The sequence below is a fragment of the Seriola aureovittata genome, chromosome 1 (assembly GCF_021018895.1).
Source record: "Seriola aureovittata isolate HTS-2021-v1 ecotype China chromosome 1, ASM2101889v1, whole genome shotgun sequence".
NCBI lineage: Eukaryota > Metazoa > Chordata > Actinopteri > Carangiformes > Carangidae > Seriola > Seriola aureovittata.
In genome coordinates, this window is record NC_079364.1 from 7,149,886 (window position 1) to 7,171,100 (window position 21,215).

The 21,215-nt window shown below is 39.9% G+C and overlaps 3 protein-coding genes across 4 annotated transcripts; 2 read left to right on the forward strand and 1 right to left on the reverse strand.

The window, feature by feature from the left end:
- Positions 1 to 1,231: 1,231 nt before the first annotated feature.
- Positions 1,232 to 17,114, reverse strand: crybgx (crystallin beta gamma X). The gene is made up of 7 exons (XM_056379969.1): positions 16,872 to 17,114; positions 15,301 to 15,431; positions 5,404 to 5,452; positions 3,926 to 4,047; positions 3,477 to 3,612; positions 2,343 to 2,482; positions 1,232 to 1,500 (listed from the first exon to the last, which is right to left on the reverse strand). The coding sequence occupies exons 2-7, from the start codon at positions 15,306 to 15,308 to the stop codon at positions 1,368 to 1,370; spliced, it is 588 nt and encodes a 195-aa protein (XP_056235944.1). The 5' UTR covers positions 15,309 to 15,431; positions 16,872 to 17,114; the 3' UTR covers positions 1,232 to 1,367.
- Positions 8,857 to 15,435, forward strand: lctla (lactase-like a). Its single transcript, XM_056379933.1, has 13 exons — positions 8,857 to 8,986; positions 9,189 to 9,349; positions 10,251 to 10,338; positions 10,877 to 10,986; positions 11,086 to 11,214; positions 11,301 to 11,396; positions 12,216 to 12,270; positions 12,379 to 12,540; positions 12,722 to 12,996; positions 13,628 to 13,754; positions 13,851 to 14,050; positions 14,140 to 14,203; positions 15,320 to 15,435. Exons 1-13 carry the CDS (start codon positions 8,857 to 8,859, stop codon positions 15,433 to 15,435), a joined length of 1,713 nt encoding a protein of 570 aa, XP_056235908.1.
- Positions 16,693 to 21,201, forward strand: tipin (timeless interacting protein). Of its 2 annotated transcripts, none has more exons than XM_056379947.1 (8): positions 16,693 to 16,753; positions 17,728 to 17,866; positions 18,129 to 18,222; positions 18,402 to 18,477; positions 18,615 to 18,737; positions 18,846 to 18,909; positions 19,389 to 19,619; positions 20,263 to 21,201. In XM_056379947.1, the coding sequence occupies exons 2-8, from the start codon at positions 17,737 to 17,739 to the stop codon at positions 20,535 to 20,537; spliced, it is 993 nt and encodes a 330-aa protein (XP_056235922.1). In that variant the 5' UTR covers positions 16,693 to 16,753; positions 17,728 to 17,736; the 3' UTR covers positions 20,538 to 21,201. The 2 variants fall into 2 exon arrangements, with proteins under 2 accessions (XP_056235922.1, XP_056235931.1); XM_056379956.1 differs by having other exon boundaries at positions 16,699 to 16,753; positions 17,725 to 17,866.
- The last annotated feature ends 14 nt before the right edge of the window (positions 21,202 to 21,215 follow it).

The following is a 21,215-nucleotide window of genomic DNA, read 5'->3' on the forward strand; positions in this document are numbered from 1 at the left end:
GCCCACTGTGGGCCACCTTACCCCCACATTAGCATTAGCATTAGCAAGCTGCTAACTGGCATTGTACATTGATGAATTAATTAAACAATTTCAATATAAGAATAATAAATAAGAAAATGTAAAAAACGTCTTTCTAAATGCATTGTATGTCTAAGTGATTGATCTCCCAAACAGACATCTCTTAGTATTGTATCCTAACAGGTGCTTCCCATCGGGGAGTTTCTCTAGGACGAGATGTAATCACAAATCGATTTTAGTTCAGACTGGCAGAAAGTTTGTCTCAAAACTCTGTGGGTAAAATGCAAATCCACAAGATTTCCCTAGGAGCCGGTGGAGACCAAATATATAACAGTTATGAATTATTATTTAGACAGTTCGTTTATTTTTCACAAATGTCATTTCAGCCTCCCCGGAGCAGCAGTCAACACAAAGCCAGCTAACAACACGGTCTGCTTCACCAACTAGCAACTCGCAAATGTGGACACAAGCTGCACTATTTGTCCAAAAGTATGTGGACACCCCTCATTTCAAGGCCTCTGAAGCCCCAGCAAAGGGAAGTTTCCAATCAAAGGCAGTTTGCGAAAACTTTCTTTTAAACCAGTCATTCTTGGCTTTTGTAGATTTTGTTAATAACCCTGTTTGTTTTGTGCTTTGTAGTTTCTTTCTACCTCACAAATGAAGAAACTCCCTTATTCTATTTTTTTCCCCCTTCTTTGGGTAAATTTGTCTGTCCTCTAGTATTCAATCATGCATTTTGTTTCCATATTGTGCATAATTGTACTCGCATGTTGTTGAATTCATTGATACATAAATCTAAATAAAAATATTTTAGATTTTAACCAACTGTGCCAACCTACACTTTTCCTGTGTTTTATTTGATGTGTTGATCCATTAGAAGATATATTTGTGGTTTAAAGAACCAAAAACAGTCTCAATGTAGTTTCACATCTCCTCTCTCAGTCTTCTCTCTGGAGCTCTACTAACAACAGCTCGGTGAGCCAATCAGAAGAGAGGAGGCTCTGAGCCTCTTTTCTGATTGGAAGTTGGAGTTCTATTTTCTTACCAAAGAAACCCGCTCGCTCGAACAGCTGAGCTTTAAGGCTCTGTTTCTGAACACAGGCTTTGTGTTGCTTCCAGAATATTTAGCATTTCAGTGAGTGACAGAATCAAAATAGTTTCACAAAATTAAAAGTAATGAAATAAATAACTCAAAACACATTTTGTCTTTTGACAGTTTATTACTAAAAATAAGTTTTTGTGTGTGTGTGTGTGTGTAAAGCTGACAGGTTTTCTCTTGTGTGTTTGTGTGACAATGGGGTTGCCATGTTATACAGCAGTTGGTAGCTCAGGGGCGGTTGTGGTCGTGTTTAGTTGAAGCGGACTCTGCGCATGGAACCCACGGTGTTGTTCTGACTGCCCCAGTCAGAGAAGTTGTTGTAATCACGCTTCTCCAGGATGTAATGAGGTCCTCTGTAGTTTGGCTCCTGATACACCACCCACCTACACACACACACACACACACACGTAGAATGAGTCCTTTAATCTGCAGTTCACGTAAAAGTGTTCATGTTGACTTTAAATATGATTAAACAGTGTGTGACTGCGGCACGTGCAGTGACGGTATCAACAAAAACAAATGTTTATGAAAACGTTACTTACTTGGTCTGAATCATGGAATCTTTTATTCGTGAGACTTTTTTCTCATGTCAGACTGAAGTCACAAGAATGAGACTTGAAAGTTTAAGTTTTGACCTAGAAAGTCCTGGTTTGTCTTTTTAGCTCTTTAATTTACTGCTCCGTCACCCATTAGACCACCTGCCCCCGGGACAGAACATCTGGAGCAAAATCAACTTATAAACAACTGTAGATTATTGTAAAACTTTTATTATTGACTGACTAACTGGATTCTAACATTATAATAAACTGACAGAAATCTCTGCCAATGGGTTTTTTCACAACCTGGCAACCCATAACTGTTTTATGGATAAGTTAGAGTGGTTTTTAATTGATCTATAAAGCATTAGTTAATGTTTTATTAACCATTACTGAAGCAATCAGTTTCCACACCATAAATGATGCTTCATCAGAGAGTGGTATCAATAGAGACTATGCTCTTACAGCCACCCATAGGAATGAAGTGTAGAAAGTACAGGTGATAAAAACACTATGATGAAGTACAATAATAAATATTATATTATATATAATCAATATTTAGAGTATAGAGGTAATCAAGTAATTCCAGTAACGATCGCAGCACAGTTTGTGAGTATTGTGCAGCCAAAACACTGACAAACAGCCAACAATACAAAAATAATGTTTCTCTGGTGACATGTTGCACTTACGCTCCTCCGAGGACGCGGATGGAGGCGACTCTGTTGAGGCTGTAACGGCTCATCAGGTTGGGGATGTCGTCCTGGATCTCCATCTTCTTACCGGAGAAGCCGGCTCGTTCGAACAGCTGAGCTTTGGCAGGGTTGTTGTCCTGAAAGCAACAGAAATACACAGAAAGACTGGCAGTGAGTGTGTGTGTGTTATTGGATATGTTGGATGTGTTACTATTGTTTTACCAGATTTGATACTGCAGAGCTAAACAGCAGCTTTCTGATGATATAAAACTGATTTTAGGCCAACACGTTTGGAATATTTTCACACCATTATATTTTCTCTAGTTAAGTCTAACATCGTTGTGGTATTTTGTTTTATATTATTTATTTGTTATATAAACTAAAATAAGTTCTATCTTTAATGCATGGGATTTTTTTGGGCACAAATACAGCATCATCTCATTTTTATTTTTCACTTTAATCACTTTTATGTCAGACAATCCAAATAATTTGGTACCACTTCAGACAAATGCAAATGTAAGTTTTTGTACATTCGGGGTATCAATGAAATACTTACTGGGCACCTATAGGTGAAAAGAAAGTTGGACAGGGAATAAGGGGGTAATAAAAAAGGGGGAACCTAGGACTAAGTTACAAAAAAATGTTACCTCCACTAAATAAGGTACACTCTATATATTATATTATACTTCAAATATATTTGATATAAGTACTGTTGCCTGATGTTTTGTTTTTACAACAGTAATAAAAAACTATATTAAAACTTAACAAATAACTATATTAATAATAAAAACTACTCCATATTAAAAACATTTTACCTTTAGTTTACTAAAGTACTTTTGTAAAGAGTTATAGAGTCTTTGAACACAAAATTGTTTGCTCCTAATGTCTTGTCCTCTTCCACTAACACAGAGGAACCCAATACATGTTCTATTGATACGTCACATTCAGTATGGACTACTACATTAACAACACTAATTTGAGGGATGTAAAGCATTATCCATTTATGTTACTGCCAGTGATGCAGCAGCTGTGACTGCACAGATTCTCAGTGCAGGTCTGTAGAGTAACAGTTTGTCTGCACCTGTAGTGACTGTATGTATTTTGTGTGTTTTCGGGAGGTTTGTGTTTCACCTGTTTGACAGAGCGGACAGAGGAGACGTGGTCCACCTGAGCACACCACTTGTCGTAGCAGTTGTACTCTCCCCGGTCGGACATGTCCCACAGGTACTGACGGCCCCGGAAGTTCTCATGCTCATAAGCGACCCATCTTTAAGAGAGCGGAGAAGAAGACGGTGAGACGAGAGTCAAAGATACACAAAGCAACAGGGAAAAAAAATACTAACAGAAGAAATTTGTCAGTGCTGAGCAATCTTGCTGTCAAATCCAAAAGTTAATTTTATTTACCGACCCTGCAGATCTGAAATCAGCATTTCCAGTAAGACCTGTTTTGTCTTTGAGTAGAATTAATTATAAGCTGATTTCCATGCAGTTCATTTTGGTGAATCATAGTCTTTCTCTTTTGGACAGCAGTGTGTGTTGTAGTGACCTGTCTCCTGCTTTAGGTGGTGATATAGACTTACGCTCCGCTCTCCACCTGCACAGAGTTACATCTCTCTGGGAAGTTCTTGTCACTGAGCCTGGCACAGTCAGAACTCAGGTCCAGCCGTCGGCCGGCGAAGTTCCTCTGCTCGAAAAGGGTCACCTGAGGGCAGAGAGGTAAAGAACCTGCTGTGATTTTACTGCTGAATCAGGCATCTTCAACACTCAGGTACTCAAAGTGTGAGAGCATTTTATAGATGTTACATTTATTGTGGTCTTTCCCTCCACAAGTTTTATCCAGATTAAGGATAAATCTGACAAAAATATCCTGGGCCATGACATGCAATGTAGGAAGTTAGTAACTGATGACAAAGCTTCCAGATGTTTATGTACATCAACACATAAAGAACTCAAAATATCTGATTTTAAACATCAACATTTAATCAACATTTAAACAACATGCTGAGTATAAATCTTTGTGAACAACAGACAGAGATAGTGACTTGACTGGAAACTTGGGCTGTTTGTTACCAGGCTAAACAACCAAGACGCATCATGCTGAGCCTCGAGCTTTAGAGCTGTCAGCAGGTGTATTTTTTAAACTAAGCGAAGCTGATCGCCTCCATTAGCTTCACACTAAACACACAGACACGAGTAATACCAGTCTCACCTGATTCTCTCATATTTTTCCTTTAAGACAAATGTAGACTTAATAGCGAACTGACCAGTGTTTCTTCCTCAAACTGTCAAATTTTTTTTTAGCTTTGTTTACACCATAAACTACAGTCTGTTCACACCTATGTACTGAGCTGGAAGCAGACAGATTTCTCAAAATCAAAACAACATGAATGGAGAGACACAGTAGAGATGAGGGTGAAATACTGTACAGCCTCTGTGTTCTGGGTGAGCAGACCCTTTAAAATCTTTAAACCTTTAACCTAAAACATTTCAACATTTCATTTCAAATGATTAAACCTTTATTCTACGAAGAGTCCAGACCCGTCAGGTTCACCTGGGACAGGTGACAGGCTATATAAATAAACTTGCACCTAATAATTATTTTCTTTATCGATTAATCTGACTATAATCATATCGAGTAATCCTTTAGCCTCTAACAACTAGTCCGCCAACCTGAACAACGCCCCTACCGGGCCTTGATTGTCATGGTTACAATATCAAACACCCAGACTGTACCGACAGATGTCAACAGATGTCGCCTAACAACAAAGCATAACTTTGGGTCATATTAACCTGCTGCACAGACGACCTGTTGGCTTGTTTGCAGTAAAAACTCACATTTGCGAAGCTGAAACCAGCAAATGTTTGACTGAAACAAACAATAATGGTAATTAATTTTCTTTAGATTGATTTTTCCATTAATTAACTATTCACTACAACTCTACTCACAATTCTGCACCACAGAACCAGTCAATTGTGTAACTCTAGTCACTTTAAATGACGTAACCCATCCTTACAAGTTCGCTTCAATGAAATAACTCGACATGATTATTTGACTCACCCTCCCACTGGACCCGTAGAAGGCACGTTGGAGCACAGACCCCAGCTTGCTGTAGATATAGAAGCATTCTTAATGAGTAATCAAACCCCAAAGTCATCAAAACAAAAAGATAAAAAACAATCACAAAGAAACTTCAGAAACAAACTGTGCTGAGATTTTAAACTTGTGCAAGTGAAATCAAAGACTCTGGCCTCTGAGAATTTCATTACGTTTGTCCTTCTAGACAAAATAGTTTTAAAGTTTTAATGTTCCCAACTGTACGAGATTAGGACCGATACTGATTTAGTAGTACTGTCGTGCTTTAGTCTTTCGAATTGAAAACCATCATCTTGCACCTAAGTATGTGTGCATGTCTCCTACAACCATCATCACTCTTCCAGGTGATTTTGGGAAACTGGTGATGGAGGCGTCACAGAGAGCAGAGCATGAGAACCAGCAGGAGGTGGGATGTGGAGCCAAGGGCCCACCCACCTTGGCACCTCTGAGCGGGGGGTCTGACCCTGTGAGCCCGGCTGGTGCACGGCACTCTGAACATACCTGGTTTGTTGGGCTAATCCTGGGACCTTAGTAAAGATGTTCATGTCAGCTCTGCGAGGCCACAAGAAAGCCCCTTAAATACGGCGAGTTGAGGTGAGCCCACAGGTACTAGAAAGCTCAGAGTGGTTCTGCACCAGTCGTCGGGGCCCTGAACTTCATTGATATGCTAAACACACACAGCCACGCTCATGTTGTCTTCTCTGTCCACAGCACTTACACATCAGCTGCTGCAAACACTGCAACTGCATGCAGAGCACAAAAAAACATACAAACACACACACACATACACACACACATACAGGGCAATTGAAGTTGATGTGTGCATACAAACAGACAAACACAACAAGCAGAGATTTCAGTTTCTGTACAAACACACACACACACACACACACACACACACACAAACTGCACACTAACATGTAGCAGAGAGTGCAGTGCCAACAGTTTTGGCTTTGAACAATTCAGCATTTTTTTTTTTTTTTTTTACCACAGTGCTGTGTAAACAATGCACCTTATGTTAATGGTTGTATTCATGCTTTGTGCAGGAGGGCCAGCTCCAGCACACTGTATTCACTGAAGAGGTCATGACCCTGAGGGGAGCTGCACTCACAGTGGGTGCTTCTCCTGTGGAAACATGTTGCTGCGTCACCTCTATGAACCTGAACGTACAGATTTAGTCTTACTGTTCCGCCGGTGCACGTTTGTAGAACCGGGAACCTGATGGTTCAACAGTCTGGTTTAGATTTAAGTCTTGGTGACGTGATGTGGACATTATTTACATATCGCACGTACAAGTCAAGATTTTATTTATACAGACAGCGGAGTCTCAGACTGGTCGCCTGGTCTAAATCCTACCAAAAAGTTTTCAATAAAAGTAGTATTGTATTGTACTTTAGGTATAATGAGGTTCCTATGATGTGATGTCATCATGATGTTATCCTGGTTGTGTGTTTTAAGTGATCGATTATCAAAATGGCAGCCAATTCATTTTCTGTTGATTGAAACGATTAATTAACTCATCGTTACAGCTACAGCACTGAGTACAAACCATAGGAGTTGTAGAGACAATATTTTTTCATAATTTTTTTATAACCATTTAGTCAAACAAAATCTTTATTATTATCATTATTATTATTATTATTATTATTATTTTGTCTGCTCTTTGGGACAGAAAGAGAAACAGTTTCCAATACAATCAAACTAAGGCTTCAAAACTGCTCATTTACTTACAATAAATTTACATTTTAAGCGTCACAAAGGTTGTAAATATATATACATACATATATATATATGTATGTATAATGTATACATGATGGTCATAGATTCAGAGTTCCCCAGTTCAGGTGCAATAGGACCAGGAACTCCTTTTATCCCGTGTGCAATAACCCTGCTGAATTTGCACATGTAGGCTAAATTGTTTCATAATGTTATATTGTTTATTGTGTGTGGTGTTTTACAGTGTTGTGTATTTTATTGTATTGTGTATATTGTTACACTTGTGTTGTTTTTATCTGTTTTTTTAATCCGTACCCCTGACTGAAAATCAAGATTCCCACTTGGGATAGTAAAATGTCTGAATCTGAATCCAATATATTTGCAGGGGTATTGTTTTGCATTATGTTATACTGCACAGGTGTTCCTGTTATTTCATATGTGAAGGCTGTCACAAATACAGGACAGAGTGAGAATACACTCTAAAGAGTGACGCATTTGTTTCAAGAATGGTTCATCTTTTAATTTCTACTTGTCTTTCACAATAAACTCACTCAAACACATAACTGCACCTTCACTGATGTCTGTTCTGTTTTACAGTATAAAGCCGTGTTAGTCGCAGTGTTATGAGACCAAGCTGCTCATGGGTCAGGCTCGTTAACATTAACTTTGCTTACTGTGTCAAAATCCCTCCTTTTTCCAAAAGATCTGTTTACCCCAGCAAATTCACGCTCACACTTCACTGACTTCAAATGGAGAGGTATTCAGCGCGCGTGTGTGTGTGTGTGTGTGTGTGTACATGTCTGTGTCTGTGTGAGTGTGTGTGTGTGTGTGTGTGTGTGTGTGTGTGTGTGGGGTGGGGGGGGTGGGGGTTTGCTGCATGTGGGCTGATGAATAGCAGAAAATGTCCTGGATGCTTCACCCGGTTTTGTTTCTGTAACTTTGGCAGTGAACCAGTCAGTGACACCGGCGAGCATTAACCACATCCAGAAGCTTGGGGACGTTTCTTGCATTTTGGAGCAGTTTCCAGCAGAGACAAATGCAGCAGGTCAGACATCTATATGTGGTTCTGAGTGAGGCGGCTGGGGCTGAGACAGAGACTGAGCAAAGGGACAGATGTAGGGAGACAAACAGCACAGGTTTCCGCAGGAGGACTCAGAGGCAACTTTACAATTTTTATCCGCTTTAATTTTTTTAAATCTTGGTTGTATTTTACACCACTTAAGAGATAAAGCAGCTTGAAATGTCTCTCATCCTGACTGTGCTGGACAAGCTGGCTTACTTTCTGTCTCTGATAGCGTTTTGTGTCAGTGTGTCTTACAGCTGGCTGAAATGAAACTAGATTCTTCCTTTATATCCACGAGGTCTGACGATGACTGGATGTTTTTTCAGTCGATATTTAACAAATGATCCAGAGGTTTGAGTTAGGATGGTTTTACTGAAAACCTGTGGACACCTGACACCTGAGCGTGAGTTTCTGAATCCTTGCTTTACTTTAACATGTCTGTACATTCTGGGATCTGTGCTCAGCTTATCTTAGCTCATGATGGACTGATGGGAGATGCAGCCTTGCAGCTGTTTTGATGTTGTGATGGGTTTCATTTGCCTACATGTTGCTCTAATGATGTGAAATCACTGCTTAAATCTTGCCAAACAATTTCTCTGCAGGTGTAACTGAAGACAGTGAGCTCCTTGCCAAAGATCATGATGCTGCAGCAGTGCATCCTGAGGACGTGCCATGTGCTTGCACTGGTGCTGTGTGTTTCAGCCAGTGAGGACTTTGACTGGACAAAGAATGAGAGAACATCCTTCTACTACGGCACCTTCCCAACTGGTAGAACACACAATTCAACGCAAAATAGTTCACAAATTGTGGACGTTCTTGTCCTTGGAAACAGCAGATGATAGAATAATCTAATGAAAGATGATGATGAATATGATGGAAAGCTCCGGCAGAAAAGCTACTAAGCTGACCTTTTTGGAGAGACAATTTTGTCAACCAGTGGTCTGATCGTCTACTCTGTGTTGCTCTGCAGGTTTCTCCTGGGGAGCTGGCAGCTCTGCCTATCAGACTGAAGGGGCTTGGAACATGGACGGCAAAGGAATGAGCATCTGGGATACATTCGCCCACAAAAAAGGGAAAATATTCTCAAATGATACGGGAGACTCCTCGTGTGAGGGATACTACAAATTCAAGGTGAAATGCAGAATAAATGCAGCTACTCTCCAAACAGGAGAAGGCACTGGAGAGTGTAAACCTCCACTGATGCTTAATGTTACTGCTACACACCCAAGGTTTTCACCCGAGGTGTTCACAGGGGACACTAAAAAGTGATGAACCCAGTTGAGAAGCACTTGTTGTTCAATGGTTTTGACTTCAAAAGTCACAAAGCAAAGCGCGCTTCTGCCTTTGGTTGTGTTGTGAGTATGTGCAGCAAATGTCTTGTCAAATTGATGAAGATGTTTCATGAGTTTGCTTGTGTTTTGTCTTTTTGCATGGGTTTTCTTTGGGTTGCAGTGCATTGAGCTCTCAGGGCCAATGTAGTATAAAAACATTAAGCCATAGCCAGGAGATGTTTATCTTAGTTTCAAAGAGCTAACCAACTGAGATAGAAAAAGTGTTATTCAGAGAGCTTTAGATGTGATGGTAGGCAGGTTTTTTTTATTCCAGTCTTTATACTAAGCTAAGCTAATAACCTCCTGGCTCCAGCTCCAGACTTAATACACAAACGTAAGAGCGGTGATGATCTTCTCATCTAACTCTTGCAGACAGCTTGTTCCTCAAAATGTTGAACTATTCTGTTAAAGTGGAGTTTTGTGGGTTTGAACAATGTCTGGCTGCACAGCATGAGACTGTGTGTTGAGTTTAAGATGTTGAAGTGAAGACTTCTCACTGACAGCAAAATATAATCAACTGCTGCTTGGTACGAACAGTTTTCCTTTAAATTTAACAGCAAACTGTTGTTAGATGAGATTTAATGCTTACAGCCAGGCGGGCAAACAAACTAACGGGTTTGAAAACCAGAGCTCAGATACGACTCTTTTTCAGTTTTGTCTTGCAATGGTTTGAAAAATATTTCCTGTTGTTTGTTTTAAAGGACGACATCACCTTGATGAAAGACATGAAGCTGAATCATTATCGTTTCTCCATCTCCTGGCCAAGGATTTTACCAAGCGGACTGAAAAGTAAGCAAATGCCTCATCTTATTTATTTATTTAAGTATTTTAGTGTGGTAAATGTGGTTTAGTATGTTTTCTTAATTGTTGCTGGTTATTCTTATAAATGCGAAATCTGAAGTAGGGTTGCACAATTAATCGAAACATAATCAAAGTCGCAATATGTCCAAGTGCAATATCCAATTTGCAGGAGCTGCAATTTTTTGATAAAGGTAAAATGTGTCACAACATTGTGCATTGTTGGCACCATAAGCGTTGTGGTACTACAGAGACGCCCTGGCCTACAAATCATATTCTCTAGATCTAAAGGAACATGTTTATCTGTCAAAATAATCACAATATGATTTATTTGCATATCGTGCAGTCCTAATCTGAAGTCATCTAGTCATCGGCATTTTTCATTATCTTTTGGACATTTTATAAAACAAATAATTTACACACTGAGAAATGATGGATAATGAGCATTTGTTGCTCCTGCGGTAATTAAGCTTTATCTTATTAGATGAATATTGATATTAATTCCATCTTTCACTGGCAACTCTCTCAGGTGAACACATCAATGAGAAAGGAATCAAATATTACAACGACCTGATTAACATCCTGCTGGAAAATAAGATCACACCTGTTGTCACTCTGTACCATTGGGATTTACCTCAGGTGAGCACTGAACTCACTGAACCTTTGTTTTATATTTCTGTTTGCTGATTGGAAGGTACTGTGTGGATACTGATACAGTTTTACACTCCACCTGTTCAGGTGTTACAGGAGAAATACGGCGGCTGGCAGAACATCAGCATGGTGAACCACTTCAACGACTTTGCCAACTTGTGCTTTGAAAGATTTGGGAACAGAGTGAGGTACTGGATCACATTCAACAACCCCTGGGTGAGTCAGGCTGAAGAGATAGGGTGCGTTCACAGTTCTGTAGCATTTGTGTTTTTATATCAGACAGTGTTGTCTTGTGTTTTCAGTCGATTGCTGTGGAGGGATATGAAACAGGGGAACATGCGCCCGGGCTGAAGCTGAAGGGAACAGGAGCTTACAAAGCTGCTCACCATATCATCAAAGTAAGACTGGCGAGATGAAGGTTTTTGTCCAGGTCGGTTTTATTCTGTCGCCAAATGACAGACGACATCAGCAACAGGTATTAGGATTAGATAACAGGATTAGTAGACAGGCCTGTTTTTATTTTGACAAAACAATCTCACCATTTCAGTATCTGTGGTGGAGCTTTAGATAAGAGTACCGGCTGGTCATTTCCTGGACAAAGGTTTTACCCAGTGGACTGAAAAATTACTGTATGTCTGACCTTGAGTGTTACAGTGTGATGGACTGTCATTGTGTACCACTTCTCTTTTTAATGTTTTGATTTGCTACGTATGAATTTGATAAATTGATTTTTCATTTAAATCGTTCATCAAACAAAAATGCCAAAATTTGTTGCTTCCATCCTTTTAAATGTGAACGTTTTCCCTTACATCACTGAATATTCAATATTCGTGTTGATTTGACAAAACAACCAATTTGAAGAGGGCTTGCGATAAGAATTTTTCTTTTTTTTTTTTAGCATGATTAAATTAATCTTTCACTGACTACTCTTTCAATCAAACACATCAACAAGGAAGGATTAAATATTACGATGACATGATTAAGATGGACGTGTTTTGGGAGAATCCTAATGGCGCCCAAATTAAGTTTTTTATTTATCCTCCACCAAGTGGAAAAATTAATGAATCTGCAAAATATCAACTGACAGCATGTTTCATTTGTTTTTTCTCTTGCAATATAATACCCACTTGTGGCATCTAAAATATCAAACTACACTAAATAAAAAAAAATTAAAAAAAGGACATTAAGGTGACACTTCCTCTCCGTCTTCATAACAGGCACATGCTAAGGTTTGGCACACGTACGACATGCAGTGGCGAAGCAAACAAAAAGGTAAAAATGAAACATTATTATTATTTATTTTGTGTGTGTGTGTGTGTTGAAAGTCAAAGATAAATTTCCGCCATGCTGGACAATAATCTTGTGTGTGTGTGTGTCCAGGCCTAGTTGGGATCTCGCTAACAGCTGACTGGGGTGAACCGGTGGACATCACCAACCAGAGGGACATTGAAGCAGCAGAGAGATACATCCAGTTCTACATGGGCTGGTTTGCTACTCCCATCTTCAACGGAGACTATCCCCAGGTTATGAAAGACTACATCGGTACGTCGTGGTCACATATGTACAACTGTTTATATGATATTTGTTCAAACACCTCACCTGCTCACCACTGCATTATGGGTATAAAAAACAACTACATTACATCTGGAATCTGCCATTCATATGCACCTTGTCTGCTGGTGCTTTAGTTTCAATACAAATTGTTTTGAACTTCCACCTGTAGGCAGGAAGAGTGGCCAGCAGGGCCTGGGAGCTTCACGGCTGCCCGTCTTCTCGCCTCAGGAAAAGAGCTACATTAAGGGAACCTGCGACTTCCTGGGCCTCGGCCATTTCACTACTCGCTACATCACCCAGAAGAATTACCCATCAGGCTTCGGAGATAGCTACTTCGCAGATCGTGACCTCGCTGAGCTGGTTGACCCACAGTGGCCTGATCCTGGCTCTGAATGGCTCTATTCTGTTCCCTGGGGCTTCCGACGCTTGTTGAACTTTGTCAAGGTACAAAACACAGATCTGAGTAAAGTCCAGATTCGCAGCTGTGTATGATTTATAAAATACAATATGAAACTCTTCAGATTTCTGCTGGGAGAACTTTTTGTACAAGGAGTAAAGTGAACACAACGCAAACAAATTACAAAAAATAAGTGATGCAAACTGGGCTCTCACAGACGCGCAGAGTCAGGTGCGCCACAGAAACTGGAGCCAAAGAAACAAAAAGCCCACAGATGAATTGAAGTACTGGAATTAAGATGAGAAGACTGAAACCGCTCTGAAGTATTTAGTATTAAGTACTAGATTTGACCCCATTGCCTCCAAGTTCCTAAAACTATGTGATTAGCTTAGCTTATAGTATAAAGATGAGAAACGGGGGGAAAACCATCCTGGCACTGTCCTAAAAATACTGCCCCAACACCTCTAAAGCTCACTAATGAACCTTTTTTATGACATTTGTTTAATTCACACTCAAACAGAAAGGTAAAATTACAATTTACATTGTTAGAGGGAGTTACGGTGTGTGACTATTTATTGAAATATAACATTTGTATAGGTAAATCTAAGCACATAATGATATGAACACATCAGTGTGTATTCCTTCTAATTTGAATGTAATACGACATCTCTCTAATAGACTCAGTATGGAAACCCCATGATCTACGTGACAGAAAACGGCGTGTCAGAGAAAATGCTCTGCACCGACCTCTGTGATGACTGGAGAATGCAGTACTTCAAAGATTACATCAACGAAATGCTCAAAGGTGAAACAACAACTTGGCTAAACACAGACGATGCCACAAAAGAAAGATCTCACTGTCTGGTTTATGCTGTTTTTTCTTCCTTGGTACATTTTACAGCAATCAAGGACGGGGTAAACGTGAAGGGCTACACAGCCTGGTCTCTCCTCGACAACTTTGAGTGGGATGAAGGATACTCTGAGAGGTTCGGCCTCTATTATGTGGACTTCAGGAACAAGAACAAACCACGCTACCCGAAGGCCTCAGTCCAGTTCTATAAACGCATCATCAGCTCTAATGGTTTCCCCAACCAGAGAGAGGTAAACTCCAAAGAACAACACACTCCACGTTAAAAATCCCTCTGGAGAATATGATGTTTAACCGTGAGATTTTGTCGGATCTTTTACAGGTGGAGAGTTGGAAGAGGAAAGCTGTGGAGACCTGCTCCTCCAGTAACCAGCTCCTGGCTGCAGGTTAGTACAATAAAGCATTAAAAGTGTAGGCTGTGAGAAGCTAGGCGGGGCCAAACAAAGGAAAATTCTGTCTCAAGCTTGTTATTCTGCTCTCTAACGGGCTTTTTCTTTGTTTTGCCCCTCCAGCTAGAAGAAAGTCCCAGGGAAATCAGGAACATGCAGGAATGCAAAAGGCTTGGCCAGTGCATGATGAAGTTTAGGTATAAGAGCTGAAACGGTGCTGTGTGAGATTAACACGATTCTCCCAACAGGGTTTCCACCTTCACTCAACTACTGTACTGTAAACGATAAGGCTTCAATTTTTCCTTCCTGTCCATATATTTCATGAAAAGACCAAAACCAACATGTATGTTTCAGTCTGTCTCTTAATGCTTCCCTCCTCTGCCAGGGCTCTCAACCCCAACCTCATTGGTTCCTGCTGAAGATGTATATTTAAAAAAAATAACAGCTCACAAATACAGAGTTTCAGCCTTATAAAGGCTCAGCTCTTTCTTAAACAGCTCCTCACTGTACATTTGCACAAGCGTTACTCAAACAGGGGCAAATAGTGACAAAAAGAGACAGAATATGTAAACTTAAACTTCTGGGATTAATGATTTTCGATATTTTCTGACTTTTTGTACAGTGAACAATCAAGTGATTATTAAAGAAAATATTTATCAGATAATTGAAATAGTTGGATGCAGCTTTACAGTTTTCCTATGATGGAATAACATGGAATGACCTTTCTGTAGGTTTACTCTGCATTAATTTCTTGACACAGAAAAATTGAAGCAATTAAATGCAATTAAAATGAGTTCAACAAAGACTTAAAAAAATGACGGTCTTAAAGCTTGATTTTCACACAGAGACCCTCCTTAAGACTGGAGGATGGAGGGCCCGTCATAGCTCACACTGTACTTAAGTGGGGCAAATCTGTTAATCAAATTATGTAGACCCACATTATAAGGATTGAACCTGGGGCTCTTGGGGCTTCATGGGATCTCGGACCACTGGGCAGTTGCCCACTTTGCACAGTTGGTGATCCATCCTTGGGTTCATGGGAGCCCTTTCTTGTGATTTAAGGTGAATGGAGGCATTAATACACATTTACTTACAGTTGCATTCATGTTTCAGATCCACTGATAGGCCACATGGAGATGGTAACAGAGATTGTGGTTCCCACCGTGTGCACGCTCTGCATCCTCCTCAGTGCAGTCTTCCTCATGTTCCTGCTGCGTGGACGCCTCTGAGAAAAACACACACACACACACACATATAGTGACATCATCTGTCTTTATGAGACGTCAGTAGCCTCGAAGCTGAAGACATGAATCTGAGAGTGACTCCGCTGCTGTAAAACTTCACCTTGTCAAGAGCATTTTGTTGATTTAACTGTTCTGCTGTTCTGTTTGGAATAAACAGACTATTTTTTCAGGTTGTTATTATAAAATTAAAACAGACAGAACGTGTCATGACTCTGGAAGAATCAATTCAAGCTTGGTATATGATTATTATAATTATTTTCATTTTATAACAAACTGGTCTTGTGTGGTTTTTGATGTAGCTAAGTTTTATAGGCTACTCAACCTAACTGCAGAGAGGAGTTGGTTTATTGTCAACAAGTTGTAAAATAAAGAAACAAGAATGATGGAGATAAAGTGTTGTACTCTCTGTGGATCATTAAACTTCAATTAAATACAAATACACATTTTTAAGACTAGGATGGTGAGTCGTCATTGTGTGAAAAGGGTTTGCTCTTCATTCATAGAAACGTTTTGTCCTTCAAATTAAAAGCCCCAGATATGTGAGAAATTACTATATGGCAGCTAACACACTGAAAATCATAACAATTATTATCATGGTGAGGCTTCTTTGAAGTAGAAACTATTTTAGATAGTTATATATTTCCATTTTCATTTATATTTTCCTCCTACATACTGGTTTTAAACTTGTGAGCTCTTTTACAAATAATATTTTAGGCTGCCACTTGTTTTGGAATTTAAATGAATTATCTATACTGTAAATAAAATGGTAGCCCAAACAACAATACATGGTTGATCTAACTAATGTTAGAGAGAGACAAAATTGATGTTTTCTGATGTTGTTAACTGTTTGTATCATTAATGTTCTTACGCTTTTTTAAAATATATTGTTCCACCTGTGGGATGCTTTGGCCTTGGTAGAGCTACTGTAGGTGTGTATTTCAAAACAACTACAACATCAAAGTGTGCTGCACCGCCTCGGTTTCTTACAACTTTTCACAAAATTCTTAATACATGACCTGTCCTGTTTCAAGATCTACCTGGTCTGAGAATTTTAGAGCCTTACACTTCATATAAAGGTAGGTTTGTTAATACTAGATGTGTAGTTTCAGTTATAAAACTGGATTCGTATTATATGCTCCATATATAATGTCTCCATAGTCACCATTCTAACTTGTGTTAGTTTGGGCTAATTCCTGATGGACTTTATTTTGAAAATAAAAATAAATGCCAAGCCGCAGACCGGAAGTCTATGTCGCTAGCTTTGCACTACTGGTTGCTTTGCTCACCGGACAGTTCGTGACTGGTATGACAATTTAGTGGCATTTCATTAACAACTATGTGGTATTTTATAAGCTATCACAATGCTGTAGGCTTGTGGTTTGAATAATGTTTAACTATGTCGATGTCAGCAGTAAACTTACATGTTAGCTAACTTATCCCGGGTCGCAGTTAGCTCGGCATTAACCGCGCGCCGTTTACTCTTTTACAGCTACAAACGTTTCTCAGAAATAAAGTCGGTTTGTCTCAGCGTTCAGACAAAGACGTGAATGTCCTTCTCACGCAGGTTGTCATCTTTTCCTTGGCCTCTCTGAGAGCCGGTTAAACACGAAAAATAAGAGTTTTTACAGTTTGTATTGTAGCAGCTTGTTGATTTTACCGCCTTCCTGTGGCTGAAGCGGTGGTCGACCGATATCTGCCTTTCCTTGGCTGATACCCTGTACGAACTAAGGAGGGCCGATAATTGATATCGGGGCCGATAATCTTAAATTGAAACAACACTGAATTGAGCTTCTGATTAACAGTTTCAAGTTCTGCAGCTATGGGAATAAGTCAAGGTTTTATGCACCAAGAAAGACATCCTAGTTAAAGCCTTAATGCTGTTTAACACCCATTTTCAGATGGACTTTTCTGTTGTTTAGAATATCAAGTAATGGTGATTTCACTCAGTTTTTTCCATTGAGACACCAATAACTGAGGTCAGATTAAGTAAGTTTGACACAGCTGCTTAAGAAACACTCAGTTGCTCAGTTCGAGTTACTTTTAAACTCGTAAACGTTGGGCACTATTTGTTAAAAGGGCGATATCTCAAACAGTTCTTTCTATATTGATGTAAAGCTGAGACTTTAATGTAACATCCATTATTTAATTTTAAATTGAATGTACTGATGTACAGAGCCTGAAGAACAAAAACCTCTGCAGCTGTCCAAATACTTACGGCCTGGACTGTAGCAGTAAAATCAGTGTGAACTGATACATCTTTTACTTTTCTTCCAGCAGTTACACACCATGCTTGACCCAGTGGAAAATGGCCTGTCTGACTATGGTGGCATAGAGGAGGATGAAACTTTCCCTCCCCTTCCTCCACCTCACTCCCCAGGCCAGGGAGGACAAGAGGAGGGAGACCCTTTTGCAAATGGTGAGAAGAAATCCATTCGACAAGAGAATATTCAACATTTTAGTTCAGTTTACTGTATACTGAGATATTGAAACAAATTATAGACTTATGGTAAGTTCATTAGAGGAAGGTGACTACAACTGTAACACCCACAGAGAGTAATTGGTAGATTTGTTTTGAGAAATCAGTTTCTACTCTGCCTTCCTGAAGTTTTTCTGTAGAGTAACTGTCAACAAAGTGATGGTAACCGCCTCTCCTACTACGTGTGGTGTTGTTGATGCAGGGGAGGAAGAAGGTGACGTTTCCAAGCTGGCTGAGGTCCCTGCTGCTAAAAGGAAAGGAGTGAGGAGGCCACAACCCAAGTTGGACTCTCAGAGGTGCTTCAGACATCAGTGCTTTCACATTCAATGTATTAAATTGCAGAATAAAAAAAGTATATTGTGTTAAGGATAAGGATGTGACAAACTATGATTAGAGCTTGTACTTTTATTGTTTGCAACATAGTGGAGAGAGAATAATGGACTTTAGAATGAAAAACTTTTACATTTTTCTTCAGGCTAATCTCAGAAAGAGGACTTCCAGCTCTGCGAACACTGTTTGACAATGTCCATTATAAAGGCAAAGGACATGAGGTAAGAACTGACAAAAGATCAGTGAATATAGCTAAATGCAGTAGACAGCTGTGGAATAGTTCCTGTTGGCTGTACGCACTCATGTCATATACAGTGGGATCCAAAACTCCATGATGTGTTTGTGTTTGTCCAATCAGGCTGCAGACCTGCGGCTGCTGATGCAGAAGATGGAGAACTGGGCCCACAGGTTGTACCCCAAACTGCAGTTTGAAGACTTTATTGACAAAGTGGAGAAGCTCGGCAACAAGAAGGAAGTGCAGGTGGGATGAGGATGATGATGATGCTTAAAAAATGTTCATGAAATAAACAAGATTTCTACAGTGGGTGCATCATTAGTAACTGTTTGCCTTTTTTGTGTGTGTTGGCAGACCTGTCTCAAACGGATACGACTGGACATGCCACTGACAGATGAGGATTTTATGGGGAAAGATGGTAAGAGATTAAAGACACACTAGTGATACAAGTGATTTGTGTTCAGAAATGATTTGAAACATGTATTGTAGAGACCCTTCAGGCAGGGGGTTAAAATCCCACCTTTCAAACTGCTGGTAAAATGTACATTTGGTGTATTAACTGAGTCGCCTGCTGCACCGGCCAAATGTATGAGATGGTACCTTCCTTTTATTCTGTGTAGACAATTTTATTAATGTAGCCCAGTCTCACAAATCACAAATTTGTAGTTTCATGATCTGTAAAACACACAACACCCTCTGTCCTTAGATCCTCGATCCAGATAAGATACAACTCCTCAAAAAACAAGTTATCAGAGTAATGAGACCTTTTTCAAGTGTTCTTTGTTTAGCCTTGTGATGAAGCCCTCAGGTATGAGGCCACACAAAAATAAAAATTGTATGAAAGGTTCAAATTCACACTATAAATTCTTAGTCGTATGAAAAATTGTTGTGGTGTAGGTGAAGAAGGGACAGCACCTGAGTTGCAAGTATTCGGAGATCCTGATCCATTCAGTGGCATGAGCTTCTCTGATGACGTACAAAGGCCAGACCACTCTACCCCAGCTCGAGCCACCCCACCTGCTCCCTCCCCAGCTGCCCCCTCCCTTACCGAGGAGCAGCGCAGACGCATGGAGCTGAACAGACAGCGAGCCATGGAGAGGAGGCTCGCCCGCCAGCAGCAGCAAACAGGTGAGAGGCACCTCCTCAGTCCAGTAATGGAGAGAAATCACCAACATGAAGCCTGTGGTGCAGCTTCCAGTAAGTCAGTGTAGCTGTATTTGGGCTGCGACTAATGATTATAATTATCAGTCAATGTTCTGGTTACTTTCTTGAGTCATTGTGGAGTCAACAAAACCCTAAACAATTCAATTTACAATAATATCAAAAAGAGAAAAGCTGAAAATCTTTACATTTGAGAAACTGGAATCAGGAAATGTTTGTTCGCTTAAAATAATACTTAAATGATAAATCGATTATCAAAATTGCTGATTATTTTAACTAGTCAGTCAACTTATTGTTTCACTATAATTTTTATATTTTGGGAACACAGCACTAAAATGCATCACAGCTCCAATTAAATCAGGCATAAAGCTGTATTTTATGGTTTCATCTTCTTGAATATGAAGATTTTTATTTGTCACTGTGACTGTTGTCCGGACAAAACAAAACTCTGGGAAATTTTAGAGGGCATGCTTCACAATTTTTTGACATTTTATAGACAAAGTGATTAATTCTGAAAATAATTATTAAATCCAGCCCTAATCAGGAGCTGTATGTGCAGCCTGTAGTCTTTTTAATCTCAATGCCATTGTGTCTTTCTCCTCCTGTCTAGATCTGTCAGACTCTCAGACTGTTGACACACCCACATCAGGAGAGGAACCCACACCTGTCTCTTCTGCAAATATCCTCAACAATTCTGACGATCGGGGTGAGGAGGTGGAGCATTTAGACCTGGAGCCGGTCGGCGGCAGCAGCTCTCAACAATCAGGCCAGCTGCCAAAAAAAGACTCTGAGCCTTCAGCTGAATCCAGTCAGCGTGAGGAAGAAGAAGAGACCAGCCGCGACCCTGACCACCAACCCAGCGACAGGTGTGAGGACGGAGACTGATGTTCAAGGGCAGCACACTCTCTTTGTGGTTAGGAGTGTCGTCTGTGTGGCTGAAGCTGTGGCAATTAGCTTTGTGTGAGTGTGTGAATGTGTGAGAGAGTTCTTTGTAGTTTGTAAAGAGCCAAACCAATGTGTTCCCGTCACAGCTGCCCATTTGTGGGTAAAGCTGAACATGAAAGACCTGTTCAGTTTTATATCTGAAATATATAATTAAACTCTGATTACACTGTTTTGAGTTTTGAAGTGTGCATGTAAGTATAAGTTTCCAGTGTTAACATGCTGATCATTCCATTAACATTAGCTTTTTCTTTTACCCGTTGAAAACTGTAAAAAATGTCCATCAGAGCTTCCTTAAACCCAACTTGAAATCGTTATGTCCAGATCCCAAAGATATTCAGTTTACTATCCCTTTTCTCTCCAGGATTCAGCATTGGCAGAATTGTGAAAATTTGCCAAGTTTGTCGATGTCCACTGACCGATAATTTCATTAATTAAAACAGGGTCTAACTAGATGCCTAAATCATAAGGGTCATGTTAGGTTGCTGCCTCGTTAATGGATGTGATTGCTGTTGTTCATTTAGTAACGAAATCAGCGCAGTGTGAACGGTCTTTGGAGTAACATGTTAAAACTTTCTTGGTTTGTCACTTGTGGAGCTTAAACTGAAGAATCATCAAAAA